General features: G+C 44.9%; 1 protein-coding gene across 1 annotated transcript; it reads left to right on the top strand.

The window, feature by feature from the left end:
* Positions 1 to 229: 229 nt before the first annotated feature.
* T265_01448 (hypothetical protein) lies at positions 230 to 18,353 on the top strand (the record flags this gene model as incomplete). The annotated part of the gene is made up of 4 exons (XM_009165474.1): positions 230 to 262; positions 4,064 to 4,235; positions 9,731 to 11,093; positions 17,173 to 18,353. The coding sequence occupies 2 exons, from the start codon at positions 9,744 to 9,746 to the stop codon at positions 18,055 to 18,057; spliced, it is 2,235 nt and encodes a 744-aa protein (XP_009163738.1).
* Between the last annotated feature and the right edge of the window lie 255 nt (positions 18,354 to 18,608).

The raw sequence follows: 18,608 nt of genomic DNA, 5'->3' as shown, positions 1-18,608 counted from the left end.
AAAAACTTCGAGCGGGAGGTATTAGGCGGAATCCTCCTCCTGACCCGCTTTACCGCTTTCAACTGGGTGCTGCTGCGGCCAAAATGTCCAATTCGTATTTGATTGGCCAGAAGAACGAGTCACTGAACAGTTCGGCATCGGGGTGAGCTCCGAAAATGTTAGGCCAACAGCCAATCATGATGCAGTATACGCTGAGTGCGGATTACCAGTGTAGTATTCAGTTGGCGTCCGGAGATGTGTAGTGTCGCCGCGCACTCACTAAGTACGACGTCCTGTACATGTGTTTTGGCCTGGTTTTGGATGTTTAATAAATTTACCAAGTTAACCTTCCGCACCCTTGACAATTGTTTTTCTGGAAGTAATAGCTTGGGAGGATCAGGTAGAGTGGAGAACCACAGTTATTACTCAAAACTGGAAATACTATCTGCGCCGTGCAGCCCAGCAAAACTCATCCGTGAACTGGACCTTCTAGAGGACCGTGGCTCTGTTGGTCGCCCGGTGACAGATTCCGCGGGTCGCAACCACAACTCGGCAACACGCCATGTGAAACTAAGTGTCTACATAGAGCGTGAAACTTGATGGATCCGAAAGACCGAAGAAATGGAAGAAGCGAAAAACGCTATGAACGTCCGCCATTTGTTCCACTCATCCTCGGAATCCCCTTGTCAGCGAGCTGGTTTTGCAGTCCGGCAACGGCCGTTCTCCGGAGAACCTTTGGACAACAAATCAGTTGACCACCTGCTGCGTCCAATATGCACTGCTGGTCTTCAGCAGAAATGTGGATGGTGAATATGGGGTCCTGTGTCGCCTCTACTCAAGTGTCATCGTTATCCTGGTCTTGACCATCTTCCACTTGCCCAATTTATTTAATGCCGATGAATTCCTCAGCCAGTGCCTGTCCAGCCTATTTGTGTCTATATGGGAGAAATAGATCGTCCTATTTGATTTGGCTGATTCGAAACTGGTGCGCACTTTCAAAAATGGTACGCACAGTGAATGCAGTAACCGTAGAGATGCCAGTTTGATGAGGCTTCCGGCTCTACTGGTTCCTCGTCGTTTTACGGTTGCGTGCGAATTATTGACCCGTGAACATCAAGTAGGATTTCGGCCAGGTAGGGGCTGCTTCGGCCACATACTCACTTTTCATCAGGTGTTGGAGCGACACCATATGCACAGACGACCCGCAATCTTAGTGCCCCCTACTCCGAGGGTGTGTTTCATTATGTTTACCAGTCGGCGTTTTCAATCAAACCTATAATAAATAACAAATAATCGTTCAGCTGTAGCATTCTTTCGGTGCCTAACTGCCATGCCACACCAAGGAGGCACGAGGGCTGGGATACTGCCAGGTCGCGGAAGCCTAGTGCCAGAGGTCGGGTTCGAACCACGGACTTTCCGGTCAGTAAATTCGCGCTCTAACCACTTGAGCCATCTTCAAAGCCCTGGTGTTCAGTTCGTTGCCGGAGCGAATGTTGTTGACCTGGAGTGCGCAGATGACATCGTCTTAATATTCGAACACAAAGGCGAAGCGCAAATTCTGTTTAATAAACTGACCGCCATCATACCGTTTTTCGGCATGGGTCTTGCACCTTTAAGCTGCAAAGTCCTGCTTGAGAACGTGCATTCTTTGAAAACGTCCTTTGCAATTCCAGTTGTACAACTGGAGATTATGGGGAATGTTTCGCGCCTTGGTAGTTGTATTAGGTGTGAAGGAAGCCGGCACACGGATCTCAAAGTCCTAACAGACTTTTGTTCGTTGGTGTCAATTATGTCATCAAAACTGTTTACCAATAGGTCTCAAGGGGTACGTGTAGCAGGCTATAGTAATGGTCACATTGTTAATTGATTGCTATACTTGGCCTGTAAGGATAGGTGAGATGAGATGCCTGTTTGTTCCAACTGGTGTGATAGGACTCTTTCTGGTGTCAAGGGATTGGCAACGAGCGCGCGAAATTTGGAGGCGAGCCAGGGGAGGGCAAACAGAATTGGCAGCGAAGTCTATACTAACCCTGACCAGCAAAGTCAGCTGTGCTTGTTAGTACCGTTTTCCTGGATGGGTTTTCCATACGAATCACATCAATAGTTGGAAACATTGTAAAACGACCCAGTCGCGCCCTCAGTAGACCTCGTCCACCCAAGCTACCACGTTCAATTCACAGCTCCCATCTCGATCTCCGCAATGAAAAGTCTACTGACAGTCATGTATTCATGCAGCGGCTGCTGTCTTCAATGCGTAACCATCTATTCCATCTCCCCCAAACCATCGGCGAACGAAACTGTGGCAGCTATAACCAACGTACGGTAAATATGAGGTTTTTCACAGCTGAAGATGATGGAGACGGATACGGAAATTCGGTTTTGCAATGGGTACTTCAGTCGCTTCGAATGTCGTGGCTGGTCAGGTACCATACATCCCGATACATTGTCTACCGAGTTGACTACTGTTTTCCATGCCTCCATAATGGCACAAACCGAGGTGGGGACAGATTTCGACATGGTAGGAAGGAATGAAAGATGTTACGGAAAGTCTGGTTGCCGTTCGTGCTTTTCGACTTCCAAGATGAGGTCCATGTTGCCCCCCTCCTGCACTTGCCTGGGACAGTAGACCATATAGTGACTAACCGATGTCAGTTTGCCTGATTGGTTGTTGGCTGTGTAGGCACGGAAATTTTGTGACAGGCCATCCCTAGGTCGCCCCCTTGCCCGGTTTCTCTCATTTCCTTCATAAGGCTTTTCCAATAAACTTACGTGATTGTACAGCAGTGAAGCACCAGTGTTCTCATCATGTGTTTTCGTCAAGGACGATGATTGCATTTGATACATTATTTCTGGAGTCTAGTTATGCACTTGACTTCGTAAAATATACTGTACTTTTTGTCCGTAACCCGTTCGCGATGCATCCGTTTGATATACGTGGTATTCAGCTCGCCTCTGAGCACATTGAGTACCTGAGCCCGAAAGAGCCCAGTTGTTAGGGTATGAACGTACTGACCGAAGCTCCGTAACTGGAACTCAACCCCCGTATCGTGACTGTTCCTGTCTAGGCTTGGGCTACCTGGCGGTAGCTCAACCTTGGTGCTCCTTTCGGGTGACATAGCAGCTAGGCTCCGAAAGATGATCAAACTATTGTTGTTGTCCTGGTGCGAGAACTAAGTAAACCTGGAGTAAGATCTCTACGAATGGACAGAATGTTTTACCAGCCAAATACAGTGAAAGGTAAGATTCAATGACACCCACTTGCAGGTACCACGAACTGCCGAAGGTATCCCACGAGAGATTGCTTTCCGTCGGTTGCCTTTGGTGAACAACATCGATGCCCTATCACCACTTCGGTTCACCTTACTTACTATCTACTGGTGCGATTAGACTGTAAAAGGTGGTGGAAACTTTGCTGAACGAGCAGGAAATATAAGTTGAACTGTATAAGCTAGCGCAGTGGGGTGCCGGGTACAAGCTGCCGGTCAATAAGTTTGGGTTAGTGCGACTAATCCAGTGAGCATGATGAAGGAAAACATCGAAGGCGAGCCTATACCCTGGAGGAGATCACATGCGACCTTGTTTTACATAAAGTGGTCTCAAAACCTTATTAGCACAGGTACAAACATGTAGGTTCTTTAGGTGCTATGAGAACCTTCTGAGCGTGTAGTCCAACGCTTCTCTTGATGCTCATTTTCACTTTTATTCGACCGGTATTCCAATACGGACAGCCGACGTGTTATTCATGTACTAAACGCGAACAACTTTGGAACAAGCATAATGTCTAGGAGCGCGGGTGACCACAGGGAATGCAGGGCAACCGTGTGAGCAAGGCTTACAGGCGTACGCCAACTTCAAACTTTTGGTGTCCAAATTGAATCTCCAGCCCAACTGCGAATCCATGGTCTTATCCAAACTGTTCCGTGTTTTTGTTAATTTAGGGGCATTTTGGTACGGAATGACCCTGTAGTATGTTACTTGCTTCCCTGAGGGATGACATTTGATATCTATTATGTGGCAACTTTTCGGTTGCTCCCCAAATGTCCATCTCATCGAGCTACTTATTTATCTTCGTATTTTATTTTAGGTTAATGTACTTCTCAAACATCTGGTCCTTCACTCTCCAGCAGACCATTTTCATGTTTGTTGTGAGGACGAGTTTTTCGGCTGCTGTGCCCGACGAACGAATATTTGACCTGTCCACATCTTTACTTCGAGACCATCGATTTTTACAGTTACATCCGGTGTCCTGAATATACGTAAGTTCAATGAATATTTCCAGTATACTCGGATAGAAACACGCTGGCGTAAATTCATTTATATATATATATATATATATATATATATAATATCGTGTCTGTAACCTTCGTAGGATACTCGGGATAGAAGTTCACGGTGAGCATTAAGAACCATATTTGATAGTGTCAGACAAGGCGCTATTTTTCTTTTTTTGGGAACTTTTTCATCTATGTGCATATTGACGATCTTTCACGGATTCTCGTGCATCACTTCAGTTCAGTTTTGAACCGAAAAACCATGTGCCGAAGTGTACTGATTCCGGCTGCTGGAGTTTCATTCACTAATGAGGATACAGGAAGTAGGGGACTGAGAGCCACGCGTTGTAGGCAACAGCCTAAAGAGTTCATTGACAAAGAATGAGGGCTTTTATGTAAACCCACTTTGACCGCGTGGCAGCCATGTCCGCCAGTCACTGATCGCTAGTTTTTCTCATAGTTGGCTTCCCATCCGAGGTGACAGTAGTCACTAACGCGACTAAATTGACTAATAAGCGTTTTCTTGCCTCGTTAACCCATGGGCTGGCCACCTGTATATTGTCTCTATTCGATGTTAGGCACGAAGGAGAGAACACTACGAAGCAAATGGTCCTCTAGCATACGAAGCACATTGCCTGACCAGCGTAGCCTGTGAGGTATGAGGGCATTAACTTTCCCTTTTGGCTTACGTCAGCCTTACTGATACGATTTTCTTCCCAGACCCGCACCATTCGTCAGGGGCACCGGTCCTTAAACACAAAGGGCCTCTGCGAATGACACCAGCAGATGGCGTATTAGGCCCCATTTGACCTCGTTACTGGACACGACTCTCCAGCGGCTTCCTTAGTCTACCCCAGGCATATGTGTTCAGGGGATACACTCAACAACTCAGGTGGTTTTACGCCATCTAACTGGCGTGGAAATCAATTCTCAGTAGATTGCTCTGCTTTCTTGTGACGCAGGCCTTCAGACAAGGGTTCCTGCTGGGGTCCCTGAAGTGAACTTTATTTGACTTAAGCAACCACGAAGGATCAGGCCTCTCGCAGTTAGGATAATATTGTTCGATTATACAAATGATAAAAGCGGTTTTGTACACGCTCACACTGCAGAAAGTTTTGGTCCCCCAGCTTTTGAACCACAACTACTTCATTACTGTTCAACGACGCCAAATTGTTTGAGCTGGGGATGCATGGAGAATGTAGTCGTACTTTGGTAGCTAGTTGGGAACATGCGCACATCGTTCTGTGGTTCCTTCCTTCCACTAACTGAAACGAAAAACCTAAATCAGGTATGCAATAAAGCTGCTTGAAAGTACATCAGTTTTCCTATTCATTGTTATTTTAGTATTTTACTGTAACATGACTTTTTAGCACATTCACATCAGACCTATACGCAGGGCCGTAGCTTGCGTCTCATCACAGTAAGTTCGCGTCTGAGTCAGACTCAATGCAGCTGTCACTGAGTGTCTGTCTCAGGTATTGCGTTTGAAGCATGTTATGTGTGGGATATTGCGCCTGCACGGGCCAGCGTTCAACTCTACACAAGATATCAGAGGGAAACATCGCTCTGTACACATCGCTCTTTATTCGTATGCATTCGTCGAAAACCAACCTATCTTTGGTGGTGCGCGTTATCAGCTTGCAGTAAGCCCAAAAGACAGTAGGCAGCCGAGGTGGCGGAAGTGTGTAAGGTCGTCCGCAAGCTTGATTCGGGGGAGAATACTGGAGAATCCATCTAGCCAAGATTGTTAAGTGGCGAATCGTGCTAGTCCTCAGTTAAGCCTCACAGTTCATTTTGCTAACGTGCAACTGATGCACAATCGTCGAACGCGCGAATGCGGATCTTTGTCTGGCGGACCAGAATCCTTGTTCCCAGAAATCTGATACTAAACAGACGTCCATTCGACCGATATTCGGAATGCACATCAGCATCGCCATTCACGAGGGCTGCAAAAACAGCCCACATTGTTTCTTGAGTAAGAGAGCTGCGGGTTTTCGTGAAATATATTAGGAGGGTATGTAGAGGATGGAGTTAGGACTACTCTTGAAGGTGTGCAGAAAACACCAGGCCATTTGTACTGTGATCTCTACTGAGGCCACTTTGTTCTGGGAGGTGTGTTTCGACAATCTCGGCTGTTAAATGGTTGTGTAGAACTCGCCTGCGCAGCTCAACGGCCTAATGAGCCTGTAATTGTCGGTTGAGTTCTTTGTGGAGCGGAACGATCAGAGTATCTCTGAATTCCGGCTGAAGTTTCTTTTTTTACCAGATAATGTTGGCTGATTAACGAAGTATGTTTGACAATATCAGACAGCAACATTTTAGGTTACCTGCCACAAGCATGTATTCCCGGGGTATTTCCTCATGTCACTCGTATCTCAGATTGTCGGGGGAACATTCAGTGACTGTTTTATTCTTATATGGAACAATCTGTCCAGTGTAACAGAGTCTTCTCAATAGTGTGATGTGGTTCTTGTTTCTAAGGTTGATATGTGCTTCAGTCCTGTATGGGCATCCTTGGTCATTTGTATCGGTTTGTTGCACGGTATGTGAATCGTTTCCATAGGATCGTTGAATTCGCTGTGCCGCGGCCGGACACCAAGTTTCTCAATGTTGTTCAGTGCATTTCTTAACAATATTTGTCTTTAATCCTGAGCATTCTTTGACCTTCGCCTCCTTTAATCGCCGCAACAAAGGCTTTGCTCTTTCCATTTGTTAGTTACTCTATGTGCTAATTCTTGTCATCAGATCAGTTCTCAGGTTTTCGAAGTTATTTTATTAATCGCTGGCGGCAGTGCTAGGTGCTTACCATGTCATTGCGGCCCTATTATTGGGCTGGACGGGTTGGTTGGTCCGTCACTGCAGAGGCTATTTCATGTTCATCGGATCTTTCAGGTATTTTTGCATTAAAATTTATGCATTCAACACTCAGGTTGGCATAATTTGACATGTGAACCCGGATGTTTGGTTGATGATTTATTCCACAGTAGGCCTCTCAAACCACTCATCTGATATGAGACCCTTGAATATCTCCCAGCTGAAAGACAACTTGATCAAGTAGATGGTAGTGGCCACTTGACGGATATCTCCGTGGAGCAGAATTTGATGGCAATTGAACAGGTAGATTACCATCTACGCAGCTGGTTATCGTAAGTGTCCGAGAACGCCTTACCCTTTCACTAAAGTTTTGCAATAAGAGGAGTTTTTTCCCGGAAACGACCACGAAACAATATCAACTCTGGTGTGAAGATAGCCTTTGTTGACTATTGGTGAGCATAACGGTCCATATACGCTTCTCAAAAATTCGGTCAATTAGTATTGCTTTCGTTAGGTGAGAGACGTGAATTGACTCCGTGAGTTCCTGCATAAGACAGTCGCAGAGGGCGAAACCGTCATCGTGATCCTCTTTAAAAGGTTGTCCTTAAAGGTTATCTTTAACGGTTATCCGGAAGCAGTTTTTTATGACTTTTGATCGAAGCACCGTGCTTTGCTCAGGGCCGTGACAAGGTAATACACCGTGCAGGATAATCGATCAGGCTACCAGTTCGATGTTCGAGCGTTCCATGAGCCTGTAGTTAATGCCTTACCGTAAGGTAAAAGGTGGCGCTCATACTCACCCTCACGTGCCCGTTCAGGTGCAGTGGATGTAACCGCCTTTATCTCACGAGATCGCGCTTTAAACTACTACCCACGCAGTCTTTGATATCTTGTTATCAGCATCAGTCTTTTTCGACCGCAGTTGGAAAAACAGGTTTCGGTCACGGTCGGTCAACTAACTCACATGCGGAAACGGTAGTCAGAGTGATGTCAGAAGGCTATCTGACAGAATCCTGAATCAGAATAAATTGGTAGCTGGACGACAAGTTTCATTGGTCCCTATGATGGAGCACAAATGTACATGAGCTAGATGCTACCAGAAAAGTTCGTTGAATCCTCATAAATATAATAGACCGTGTCGGTTGGGTCAGCGATCTTTATTTGAGTATAACTAGGTGACAAGGTTAGGCGACTAATTCTGTAGAATAACTCGAATAACTCTTTTGATTTATTCTAGCATAAGTCAATATCCTGACGTTATTCCAGAAGTGCAAGATCTGAGTAATACGATCCAACTAGACCACATCATTCATACCTTGGGAATTGCCTGATAAAAGTAGAAATGGCTAGTTGAAACAAAGTGGTAAACATATAAATGAATTTTAACCCAAACTATGGGTCCGGATTGGAGAGCCACATTTGTCCCGTGTAGGTTTACACGTTAGTATTTCCCTGGACGACAGTGAGAGCCGACTGCGCAGATGCCTTGCCAGGGACACGCAGTTGACAAACAGAACGCGTTACTCGTCTACTCTCTCGTCAATTAGTTGTTGTTCCAAATAACCTTCGCTTACTATCGTACTTGCCGTGTCCATGCTAAGCTTACGAGCCAGTTAGAAACCACTAGACGAACTTCATTAGTGGGTTTCACGGTAGCTATTCACCAAGAGGATGTGTAGGAATCATCTGTTGTACTTTTGCGTCCTTTTTTACTCCGAGTGTGCTAAATGAATTCAGTCGTATTGTAGTGTTTTGTATATCTAGTGGACCTCATCTAAGGACAACCACTCCGATTGGAGGCATTATAATCCATGAAAGCTGGAACATTGCAAGTTTGCCTTATTGTTCATCCAGAAGGTCATCATATCACTGGGATTCCGGTCCCAAGGCGAATACTCCGTGTTACACCACGTTTGCCGATCTCCAAGTGTCTGTTAATTGCGGTTGAATCTTGTCCGCTAATTGGGGGGAGGCGCCTAATGGAGATCAACTTTACGATGCATTCTGTTGTTTTGGATATGTGATTTTGGCGAATTAAAGACTGGCCACTCATCAGATGCATGCCTCCAATACCCACACACTTGACAGTTGTTTTCACGAAATAAAAGCACCATGGTGTCACCTTCTGTTCCCTGTCTTGGGCGTCTATTTTCGCGTTGAGTGTATTTTTTGTGACAGGCAACTAACCGACACATACCACGTAAGTTTTCCTGTGCTCAGTGAGTCCTGTCTCCTGTTGCACCATATGAGAGCATTTCAGCGCCTAGTGTTTGCTTGCATTAGGACCATCGGGTTGTTTTGATTCAACCGGTTGAGTATAGCGGGACGATCCTTGTACCTCAGTTGGCCGTCTACATAGGCTAATAAAAAAAGCGTTCAGCTGTAGCACCCCTCCGGTGCCTAGCTGCCATGCCACCCGAAGGAAGCACGAGGACTGGGATACTGCCAGGTTGCCCAAGCCTAGACAGGGGAAATCGAGTGGCGGAAGTCGGGTTCGAACCACGGACCTTCCGGTCAGTAAATTCGCGCTCTAACCACTTGGGCCATCTCGCCCCACGTACGCACCATTCTCATGGATGCAGTTTAACCTCAAAAATTTAACGGAGAAAAGGTTATGGGACGTTCAACTACCTATTCGTACTTCATACTTTTTGTTTTTTTTCCAGACTACATGCTATTATGGACGGCATGAGGGAAGAGGAGCCAGCCATCAGTCATGAAGTTGCCGCATTCTACAACGAAATTCGCGGTCTCGTCGTCGTTTTCCTTTTCTTCGTCACTCTCTTTTCAATCGCACACATGACTCTGCAGTATTTCATTGCCAAACCAGACGCAGAAATGAAATATGAACGAACCGATCGAACAGTCCATCAACTCGTGCTTGGAGTTTGCACATTTACACTGACAATATCGTTGACCGGTTATAGTCTATTGCCCTGTTCCATTGTAATCAACGAGGTGCTGCTCAGTTTCAATCAGTCCTACTACGTTCAGTGGCTAGATACTGGTTTGGTGAAAGACTTGACGTTGGTTGTAAATATGGGTACCAAGATGGTATGTATCCTGCTTCCGTTCTCCTATTTCCTACTTATCGCCCAAGGTTTTCGGGGTACCACGAACGCATTTGCATCCCGTCTTGTTGAAGCTGTGTGTTTACTTGTGTTCTCCTACATCCTAGTTTTGGGAACAGTCTGGTCTGCAGGTTTGTTCCTTTCTTCACTGCACGCAGTTCTTCTGGGACACTCAAAACTGTTTTCCCGTGTGCCATTCTTCTCAGTCCATCCGGTAACATTTATTCAACGTTCACTGCACACCCACACGTGGTCCGAGTTTTTGACTTCTTTTATGTTTCAAATACTTGTACGTTTACTGGAGTCTGTACAGTTGGTGTCATCTCTTCTGGGGTTGGGATTGCTTTTCGCGTGCACCCCGTTTGGTCTCCTTAGCGTTGGCTATCATTTATTGACACTTTCCATTACGAAGCTTCCCGATGTGCGAATTACAGCTCCATTGTTAGACGACCAATTACGGGAAATGCAACTTGATGCCATGTGTTTAAAGGACGCAAGGCAGACGGCGACAATTCTACTGTCTAACTCGCCAGTCAATTGGTACGATCGACTGGCGTTGCTCACCTACAGAGAGGTCCCTCCATCAACTCTGGAAGACCCTAACAGCTTGATCGACTTTTTAGACTCTCAGCTACTTCCTCTTCATTTAAAAATCCTTCAAATGAAGCGTCACATGTCTTCCGAGCTTACACGATTAATTCAATGCCTTGTTCGTCCGATGGCACCTTGTGTTATCTTGTGCATGATTGTAGTCTTACTATATCTCATGCAATCTTTTGTGATATTCAACATATTGGAGCTGATACGTAATCTGTTTGGTACAATCATCCATTCGGTTTCACAAATCTCTACTGAGCCGGACCCCGCCGAGCCACTCGACATGTGTGCTGCCAGTTCGACGTTTGCATTAGGACGAAAATCCGCGTCCGTTTTGGGCTACTTTGGGGCCTTCCTCCAGGTGGGTTCTTACGTGATTGTTGTGAAATGCCCTTGTTCCATATTGCTGTTCATATTTCTCACCATATCACGTGGATGAACAATTCTCTCTAGTATGCGAATATAGTGGCTTGCCAGTCATGTCTCTAATTGCGGTGTCTCTGTAGGTCAAAGCACGTCGGAAATGTCACTGTTATGGTCATGCTGACAGACATTCACAAGCTAACTTGTTTTCTCGAAACAGCAGGAGCACTACTGAAAAATGCCCGAAAGCCTACTGCCGGTTTCGCCCTTCTCGCGACTGTGCCTACCTGGTTAACACTAGCTAGAATGAAACCGATAGCGGGCCATCTTAAAATATTCACTAATCTCAAAAGTGGTGTGTTATACTTTATCTCGATTATCGTGTCGAATAAAGCCCCTTCAATTGAAAAATGCAGTATACGAAAGATTCATTTGGGTCTCCCGTGAGCGTAGACTCAATTTGCAGATAAGGTTGTTTAACCACTAAGAAAGGGACACAGCGAGACACCTCTTCTACTCTGTCAAATGCCTTCCGTTTGTTGTACTCCATGTTTGTAATTCTCCCTCAATATCGATTATCACTACCTGTGTGATTTGTTCGCTTGTCCCCAGTATAGATTCCACATACGATCGCCCCTGCTTTAGACAGGTGTGCTCTTCCATAAGAGACCATGGTTCGGTCTCTTGAAGACTGGATTGAAATTTGAGGCCTTGGACAGATCACAGACGCATGTTTAAAGCATTTTGGAGTAGAATTTCCTATGGTGACATAAGTCATTCGCTTGGCATATTGAGGATGAACTTTAAGTTGAACGCTTGTCTTGGGTAATCATATCTAAGGGTATGTTCGATCTGTGGGGTAGATGGATGAACTAATGAATAGTTCAGCGGCGCCTTGTTACTTCTGATTTCAGCCATATCTCACGTCCTTGACGTTAAAACTTTGTGCACCTTTGTACTCATGTGATTTCTTGATACAGAGTCATTGTGCTATGTAACTCTTCTCTACTACCCCTTGGTTGTCATGACCTATTATCCCTTAAATTATTGGCTCTCAAATTTTGATTCTCAACCCCCTAGGCTTCCTGTCCACGGCGGCATCACTTTCTTCTATTTGCACTTCGTAAACACCAAATGCTAAACAGTTAAAATGAAATGGATCGGCTGTTGCTCAGGTGACTGTTTGTTCACCGAGTTTGACAACTAACTTGAAAACGTTTTGTCACCAAACGCGCGTCACGGCACAATTGCCAAGCTCGGCGAACAGATTACCTGCCATATAAGCGGCAATCAACAAACGCACCAGAGCTGCCATTATTTCGTCACATGGCCTACCAAATGTATCATGTTATACTGTCAAACCAGTAACCCGTCGGGTCACTGAACGAAAGCTAGTGAGTACAGTTTAATATGACCTGAAAGGAACACAGTAATCCTTGAAATCGATGGTTTTGTGTCAGGAACCAGGTTTCTTGCCGGAGAACAGTTCTACCTTCTGGTAATCTTGTTATAGCTGCCGCTACAACTGTGGGTTCCAATCTTAGCGACGCGCAATCAACCTAAGGAGTTGTCCATAATCTGTGGCGTCGAGCACAGTGCCAGAATATGTTCAGCAAAAAATACGAGGCGATAGTTATATGCGGTACGGAGACATTTTTAATAAAAAAAACAAGGGAATTTATGTCCAGTGAACAATCCGGCAAAATATTCGTGATTAACTTGCAGAGTCACAAAACCGGAGCTGTAACAAAATGATGGACAAATCAATAATGAAATTTGTCCAATTTAACCAAAGCAGATGTGTAGTGGGAAAGAGAGCTGTTTCATTGACGTTCAGTTTAATAAACTTGATCCGTTAATAACACTGATGGGTGAGGTACGTTGGTGTACAGATGGGACGTTACACGCACAATATAAGATCCCCGAAAGGTTGTAACGAAAGTGACGTTCCAAAACTACCAGGGTATCTGGATGCGGGTAACAATCAGAGAGCAAGCGTCTAACGTGTTTGTTTTTCTCGGAACGGCCGGAATGCTGCGATTACCATGGTTACTCTTGCCACAGTCACATCTTTCACATGAATCCATGTTCTCTTACGAAGCTTGTTTACATATGATATTGAAACCTATTTTCAATTGAACAACGGGGTAGGCCACGCAGTCCAACAATCCAGAAATTTTGTCTACGTTGTGAGGACAGCACTGTTATGATGATTCGAGGAAAGCATCTGAATTTTCCAGTCTATTCGATTAGGAAAACCATGGTATAATTACTAGCAAACAGTTCTGCAGGATCTGCTGGATAGATGTGTGCAATGCAATGTGTACATCTTTCTTTCGAAACCCTTCTTCGGACGTGCCACTTTCGCACTTTTTGTTGTTAGGGTCTTTACCATCATCAACTTTCAAAAGGAACTTCAAATATATTCTGTCTGCGTCATTCGATCGCACATCAGTCTGCTGAGATTTCACCAGAGAGCACTTTTTAAGTATTTAGACAGTCCTTACATCAGCACCACCACTGGTTCTCGTAGCTGGCAAAAGCTGGTGGAAATCTATGCAACGAGACCCCCTCATTCTTACTGCAGGAACAACAGCGAGTCTCTCTCGTTATGAAACTTCACCTCACAGGGCATGTGTCGTAAACTGTGAGCTTAGCATACGCGCAGCAACGTTGCAATGTCTTAGTTGTTGTGAATGTTGCAAAACAGTTTCACCTGCTTACCAGGTGTTGTATGTGTTCTCTTCTCATCAGTCACTCTCTAAACAACAATAGCAGTGATTTTGCCTCCCTTAGTGAAAGATATGATCCTGGGTGTCTGTTTCTCCTGGTAACCCAATTGAAATCATGTCAGATGCATATGCAGTCAGCCGTAAATTATTCTTTGCCTACTATTCGGAAGGTCCTTCCCGCGGGATATTCTTCGCTTTCCCTTTCGGTCGTATTGAAATCCTCGCAGCAAGTATCGATTGTCATAATTGCGTCTTTCATGGGCACAACCAATGTTGCTGAGTTCATCTGGGAGCACCTTGTTTTCATCAGGATGGTGAAATCTACAAGACCTCTGTGCGCTCCAAGGATTCTTGAGTCCGCTATCCACTAGCAAAGTAGCGAACGAACCACGAATTGTCTTTTTCCGTACGTGTCCCTTCGGTATCCTTAGTTAAGAAAACACCGCACACCGATGAATAGTGCGTGAATTTCTTCGCTATGCATTCTCGAGACGCTTATAAGATGAACGTGACTTCGAATTTTGAAATCCAGCTTTCGGAGGGATCGAATAAGCTCGATCCGGGATATTCACTTTGAAAATACAACAGTCGTCCTTTCCATTTCATACTACTTCATGTGCAGAATCAAAATTGTCTCAACACTAAACCTTATTGTTGAATCTGTCTTTTCCGATTTCTTCAACACGGCATACCCCATCCATTGTACTAGGCTACAACGGTCTCGTATCAGCGTGCCAAAATTCAGCTATTGAGGTTTTCAAGCATACGGATATAAATTATTGAGTGTGTCTGAACATGATATTACTTTTCTCAGCGTTTCAGTTGCCGGGAGGCACAGTAGAGTAATTGATGGGGGGAAGGAATACACCACGGGTGCAGAACATTTTCTGTCGCTCACTTGCTGGCTACGGGCTGTGTTAAACTGCAGTTCTGACTAAAACAATTGAGGTTTGCTCACTGGGTAGTCGAAGCCCGGGCATGCTTTCAGTTAAAGGCTTAAAGATGATTTCTTAAATACGTGTCACTTTCAGCCTTTGGTTTTTTCAGCTTTTAGAACACTGTTCTCGCCTCATGTTCTTTTTTGCCTGTAGCCCCCCCACATGGATTAAGTCACTATGATTGAGAGTTGTTACTTTTGAATTTCCATTGCTTTCACGTGCCTCAACAGTGTACAACTTAAACAGGCACATTTGATATTGGTAACCCCAATGTGTTTGTAGCCGAAAAGGTGCAACCACATCCACAAAAATATTTCCAACGAAGGAAAAAGTAGGACGATAGATATCTATAGGGACCGATGTAAACTGACAACTGAAAAAGCATCCCATAACCCTTTTGGAGTATGTCACTCCGTGAAGGACTGATTATAATTGATCGCTGGTCCAGTTGACACCACTGAACACACTAGCTTGTCTTTTATTGCTGGTCTCAGCTTGCTGTTTGCAAAGTGCATCCTTCTGGGTATAGGAACGGTGTCTGGAGCCTTGGATGCGCCCTACATTGAGCCCTACATGATAGCGTTTGGTAGAACTTCGTAGGTAATGTGAAGTACATGTAAACACATAAAGGAATGTACCACTGAGGTGTTCCAAGTCGTTTGGAATTATCCGAAGTCAAACCTTTTCCCCTAATTGTTGTTTCTTATCGTTTTCTGATACACAGGCTATGTTTGCAGTACGGGCCAATGTCCCAACCGCAGCTGGGCTATAGCCAGTGACCCTTTGTCTTTTCCTCATTGCGCTAACTGTAAATGGTTGCTCGCTTGTACGATTTCTTCTGTAAGAGCTAAGCAAGTCCCTTGAGGATTGCTATCGTTTCGCATCACGTGCGGAATCCTGGGGTGCCAACATTCGATAGCCTTTTCTATCTTTCCACATAGTCTCCGGAATGCCAGACAAGTAGTGTAAATTGTGCTCTGTACGTGACCTCGATCCCAGACAATCAGATGAAATCTCGTGATCGGTTTTGCTTCGCGCTCAGCCCAACAGGTAGCCCACACATGTGAATGTGCAAATCCCAACTAGAACTGGAATTGTTTGAGGCCTTAGTAGTTTAGCTCCAAAGTAACTAATTTGAATGGCTCTTGGAGCCATATAGGTTCAGTATGTTTTGTTCAGTTCGGTACCAAGACATTTTGCTAGATCACACGGAATCTGCCTTGATATACCAGACAAGTAGTAAAATTCATCTGAACACACGGCAACTTATGGTTAACCTGTACTTATTTGTCAACGATGCTTCCAGATGCACTTTGTTATTTCTACTGGTTTACATCGTGGTTCCCTCAGTACTCGTACGTGATCTGCGTTTTTCGGATCTGCATGTTGTACAAAAATAAGCATCACTCTTTGTAAGACGTGATCATGCCTCGTCCATCCTGATTGCACTGTTCAAACATTCTGAAAACTTCTTCCTCTACAAATCTGACACTATTTTCATGACATTCATTCTCGTTCACACTATCCAAACGGTATTTTTCATATGTTAGCCCGTTCAATTCTTAAGATGAATCGACAGGAATTCTAGTGTTTGGATAAAAATTTGAAGTTAGCTAATTGTAGGTCACATATTTTTCGTGTATACGCTAATCTTTCTTTGGTGATTGCGTCAACTTATTGGTTGATAGTGTTACTTTCTCGGTTGTCTCAAATCAGAACTCGCTCTATCTCAACTAGAGGTCAGTAACGTCTTTTTTCTCAGTACGTTTGGATCCTGGTACCGCCTGTGAACTGAGTCAAGGAAACGTCGATCATTTCTGTCTTAAATTGAGGTCCACTGTAGTGGGACTAAAACCCAAGAGCAACTGGACTGATCCGATTCTAAGCCTTTCTAACTCTGATGACCAGGGCATCTAAGAATTATAGTTTCGCTTGAATTAGTTGGACACGCACAATCGGTTTGTGCATTCACCTAAATTCCCGGTGTAAACTGGAGGGTAACAGATGAGCGACAGTTCTGAAAACGTCAGTATGCCTAACTGATGACCCATTATTACCGACTCAACTCAGCTTCACAGTGTGTGCAAAAAGGCTTCTAGTGACCCACACCACTCATGATACGCATTCTGGATGCATACGTACAGTGGTCACGGAGCATCACCTGTAGCAGCGTGGTAGGTCAAACGCTCCTACCAACGCTCTATCTCTTACCACCTTACCTGATGGTCATCTGTTAGCCGCATAGTAGGTATATTCCAACAACCCTATTTCATTAAACTGGCAAGCTTACAGATGGGACTTGTGCACCGGGTTTTGACATTTATCTCATTTGAATCAGGATTAGAATCGAGAACTGAGCTATTTGGTACAATTGGTTTATTTCATCTTGTGTTTCTTTACGTTTCAGATTTGCGTCATTCATTTCCTCCTGTTTGTCAGCCTTTGGGGATTCTATGCTACACCAGCTGCCCGATTTCTTCGACCAAAACCACATTCTCTAAGTTTGGAGGCGATTTTGGGCAATGTGGTCTTGCTCCTCCTGTTCAGTTCAGCGTTACCTCTGCAATCCAATCTGTTAGGGCTTACTACACTGACTCTGCCTAATTCACTGAAGGCAAACTACCGCCCCTTTGCGGCTGTTTACTCGGATTACTGTCCTCGGTCTGATGCCTACCAGACTAGCCTAAGCCTAGCAGCCCAAACTTTCGAGAGGGATTCGCTATCGGGAACAAGTTCCCAGTTTTGCGAGGCGCATCCTCTTTCATGTCCATCTCCGTCTTCCTTCGACACGGATTCACCTCGCGGGGAGGAAAATCCATCTGGTGCACAACCCGAAGACTCGTCCCAAGGCTTATCTTTTTGGCGTGCTCTCCTCCCTATCACTTTTTATCCTTCCTCCTCCCACATCGACCTCATCAACGATGCACTTCCCCCATCACACAGCGCCCCTCGTACTGGTCAAGCGTACGACTCTGGTTCGAGCGTAAAAGTCGAGAAGTCTCTTTGGACTCAGTTCGTCTCACGAGCGTTTGGCGTATCCGAACCATCTACTACCAGCTACGGCTTGATATTGGTGATGTTACTTTACAACCTGTGTTTTCTGATAACTTCCGTTTGGGTAGCTGGACGACGTTTGGGTGACGCCGCTTTATCCTTCAGCTTGGAAATGGTCACCACTTTTCGGTATCTCCATACACATATCCCCATACAACAAAGTGGTCGCAGCTCCACGTCCTTCTACGAGGAGCTTCCGTTACCAGTTACGAACTTACCATCCGAACAAAAAACGTAGTCCATCCTTCATTCAGCAGTCAGTCAGTCATCCAGGATTAGGAGATTCATCTTACTGGTTTTCATCATTCTGGAACTGCCACTACCACTTCTTTCAGTGGGGATGCATTTCTCCACCCACTCTGTTTCGAAGGCAAAAAGAGGAATAATTTCCCCATTCGCTGTACATGTTTCTACCTTATTTTTTCATCTCAGGCCTACCCTCTCTGTTTCGGGAAACCCATTTTTATTTAGTAGCTCCTAAATATCTGGATTCGTTCAATCTCTCCTACGTGTCACCTTATACGCTGCTATGCATTTGTTTGAAAAGAAAAACAGGTCCTCTAACCTGTCAAACCGGAAACAGGGCTCAGATATGGCTACGCACAGCATGTAACCTTTTAAAACCAGCATTTCTGTATGTCCATTCGCTCGATATCATTAAGGTGAACGTGTTCAGTCTGTCGCTGTCGTACGGTATTCCTACCAAACACTAGCACCGAAAATAGGACAGGAACCTCTCTGCATCCGATTGTCATCTGTCGTCTTTTTTCAGCAACAGAGTTCGATGGC

This window comes from Opisthorchis viverrini (assembly GCF_000715545.1).
Source record: "Opisthorchis viverrini unplaced genomic scaffold opera_v5_15, whole genome shotgun sequence".
Lineage (NCBI taxonomy): Eukaryota > Metazoa > Platyhelminthes > Trematoda > Opisthorchiida > Opisthorchiidae > Opisthorchis > Opisthorchis viverrini.
Note: the sequence above shows the minus strand (reverse complement) of the source record. Positions and strands in the feature narration are given on the sequence as shown.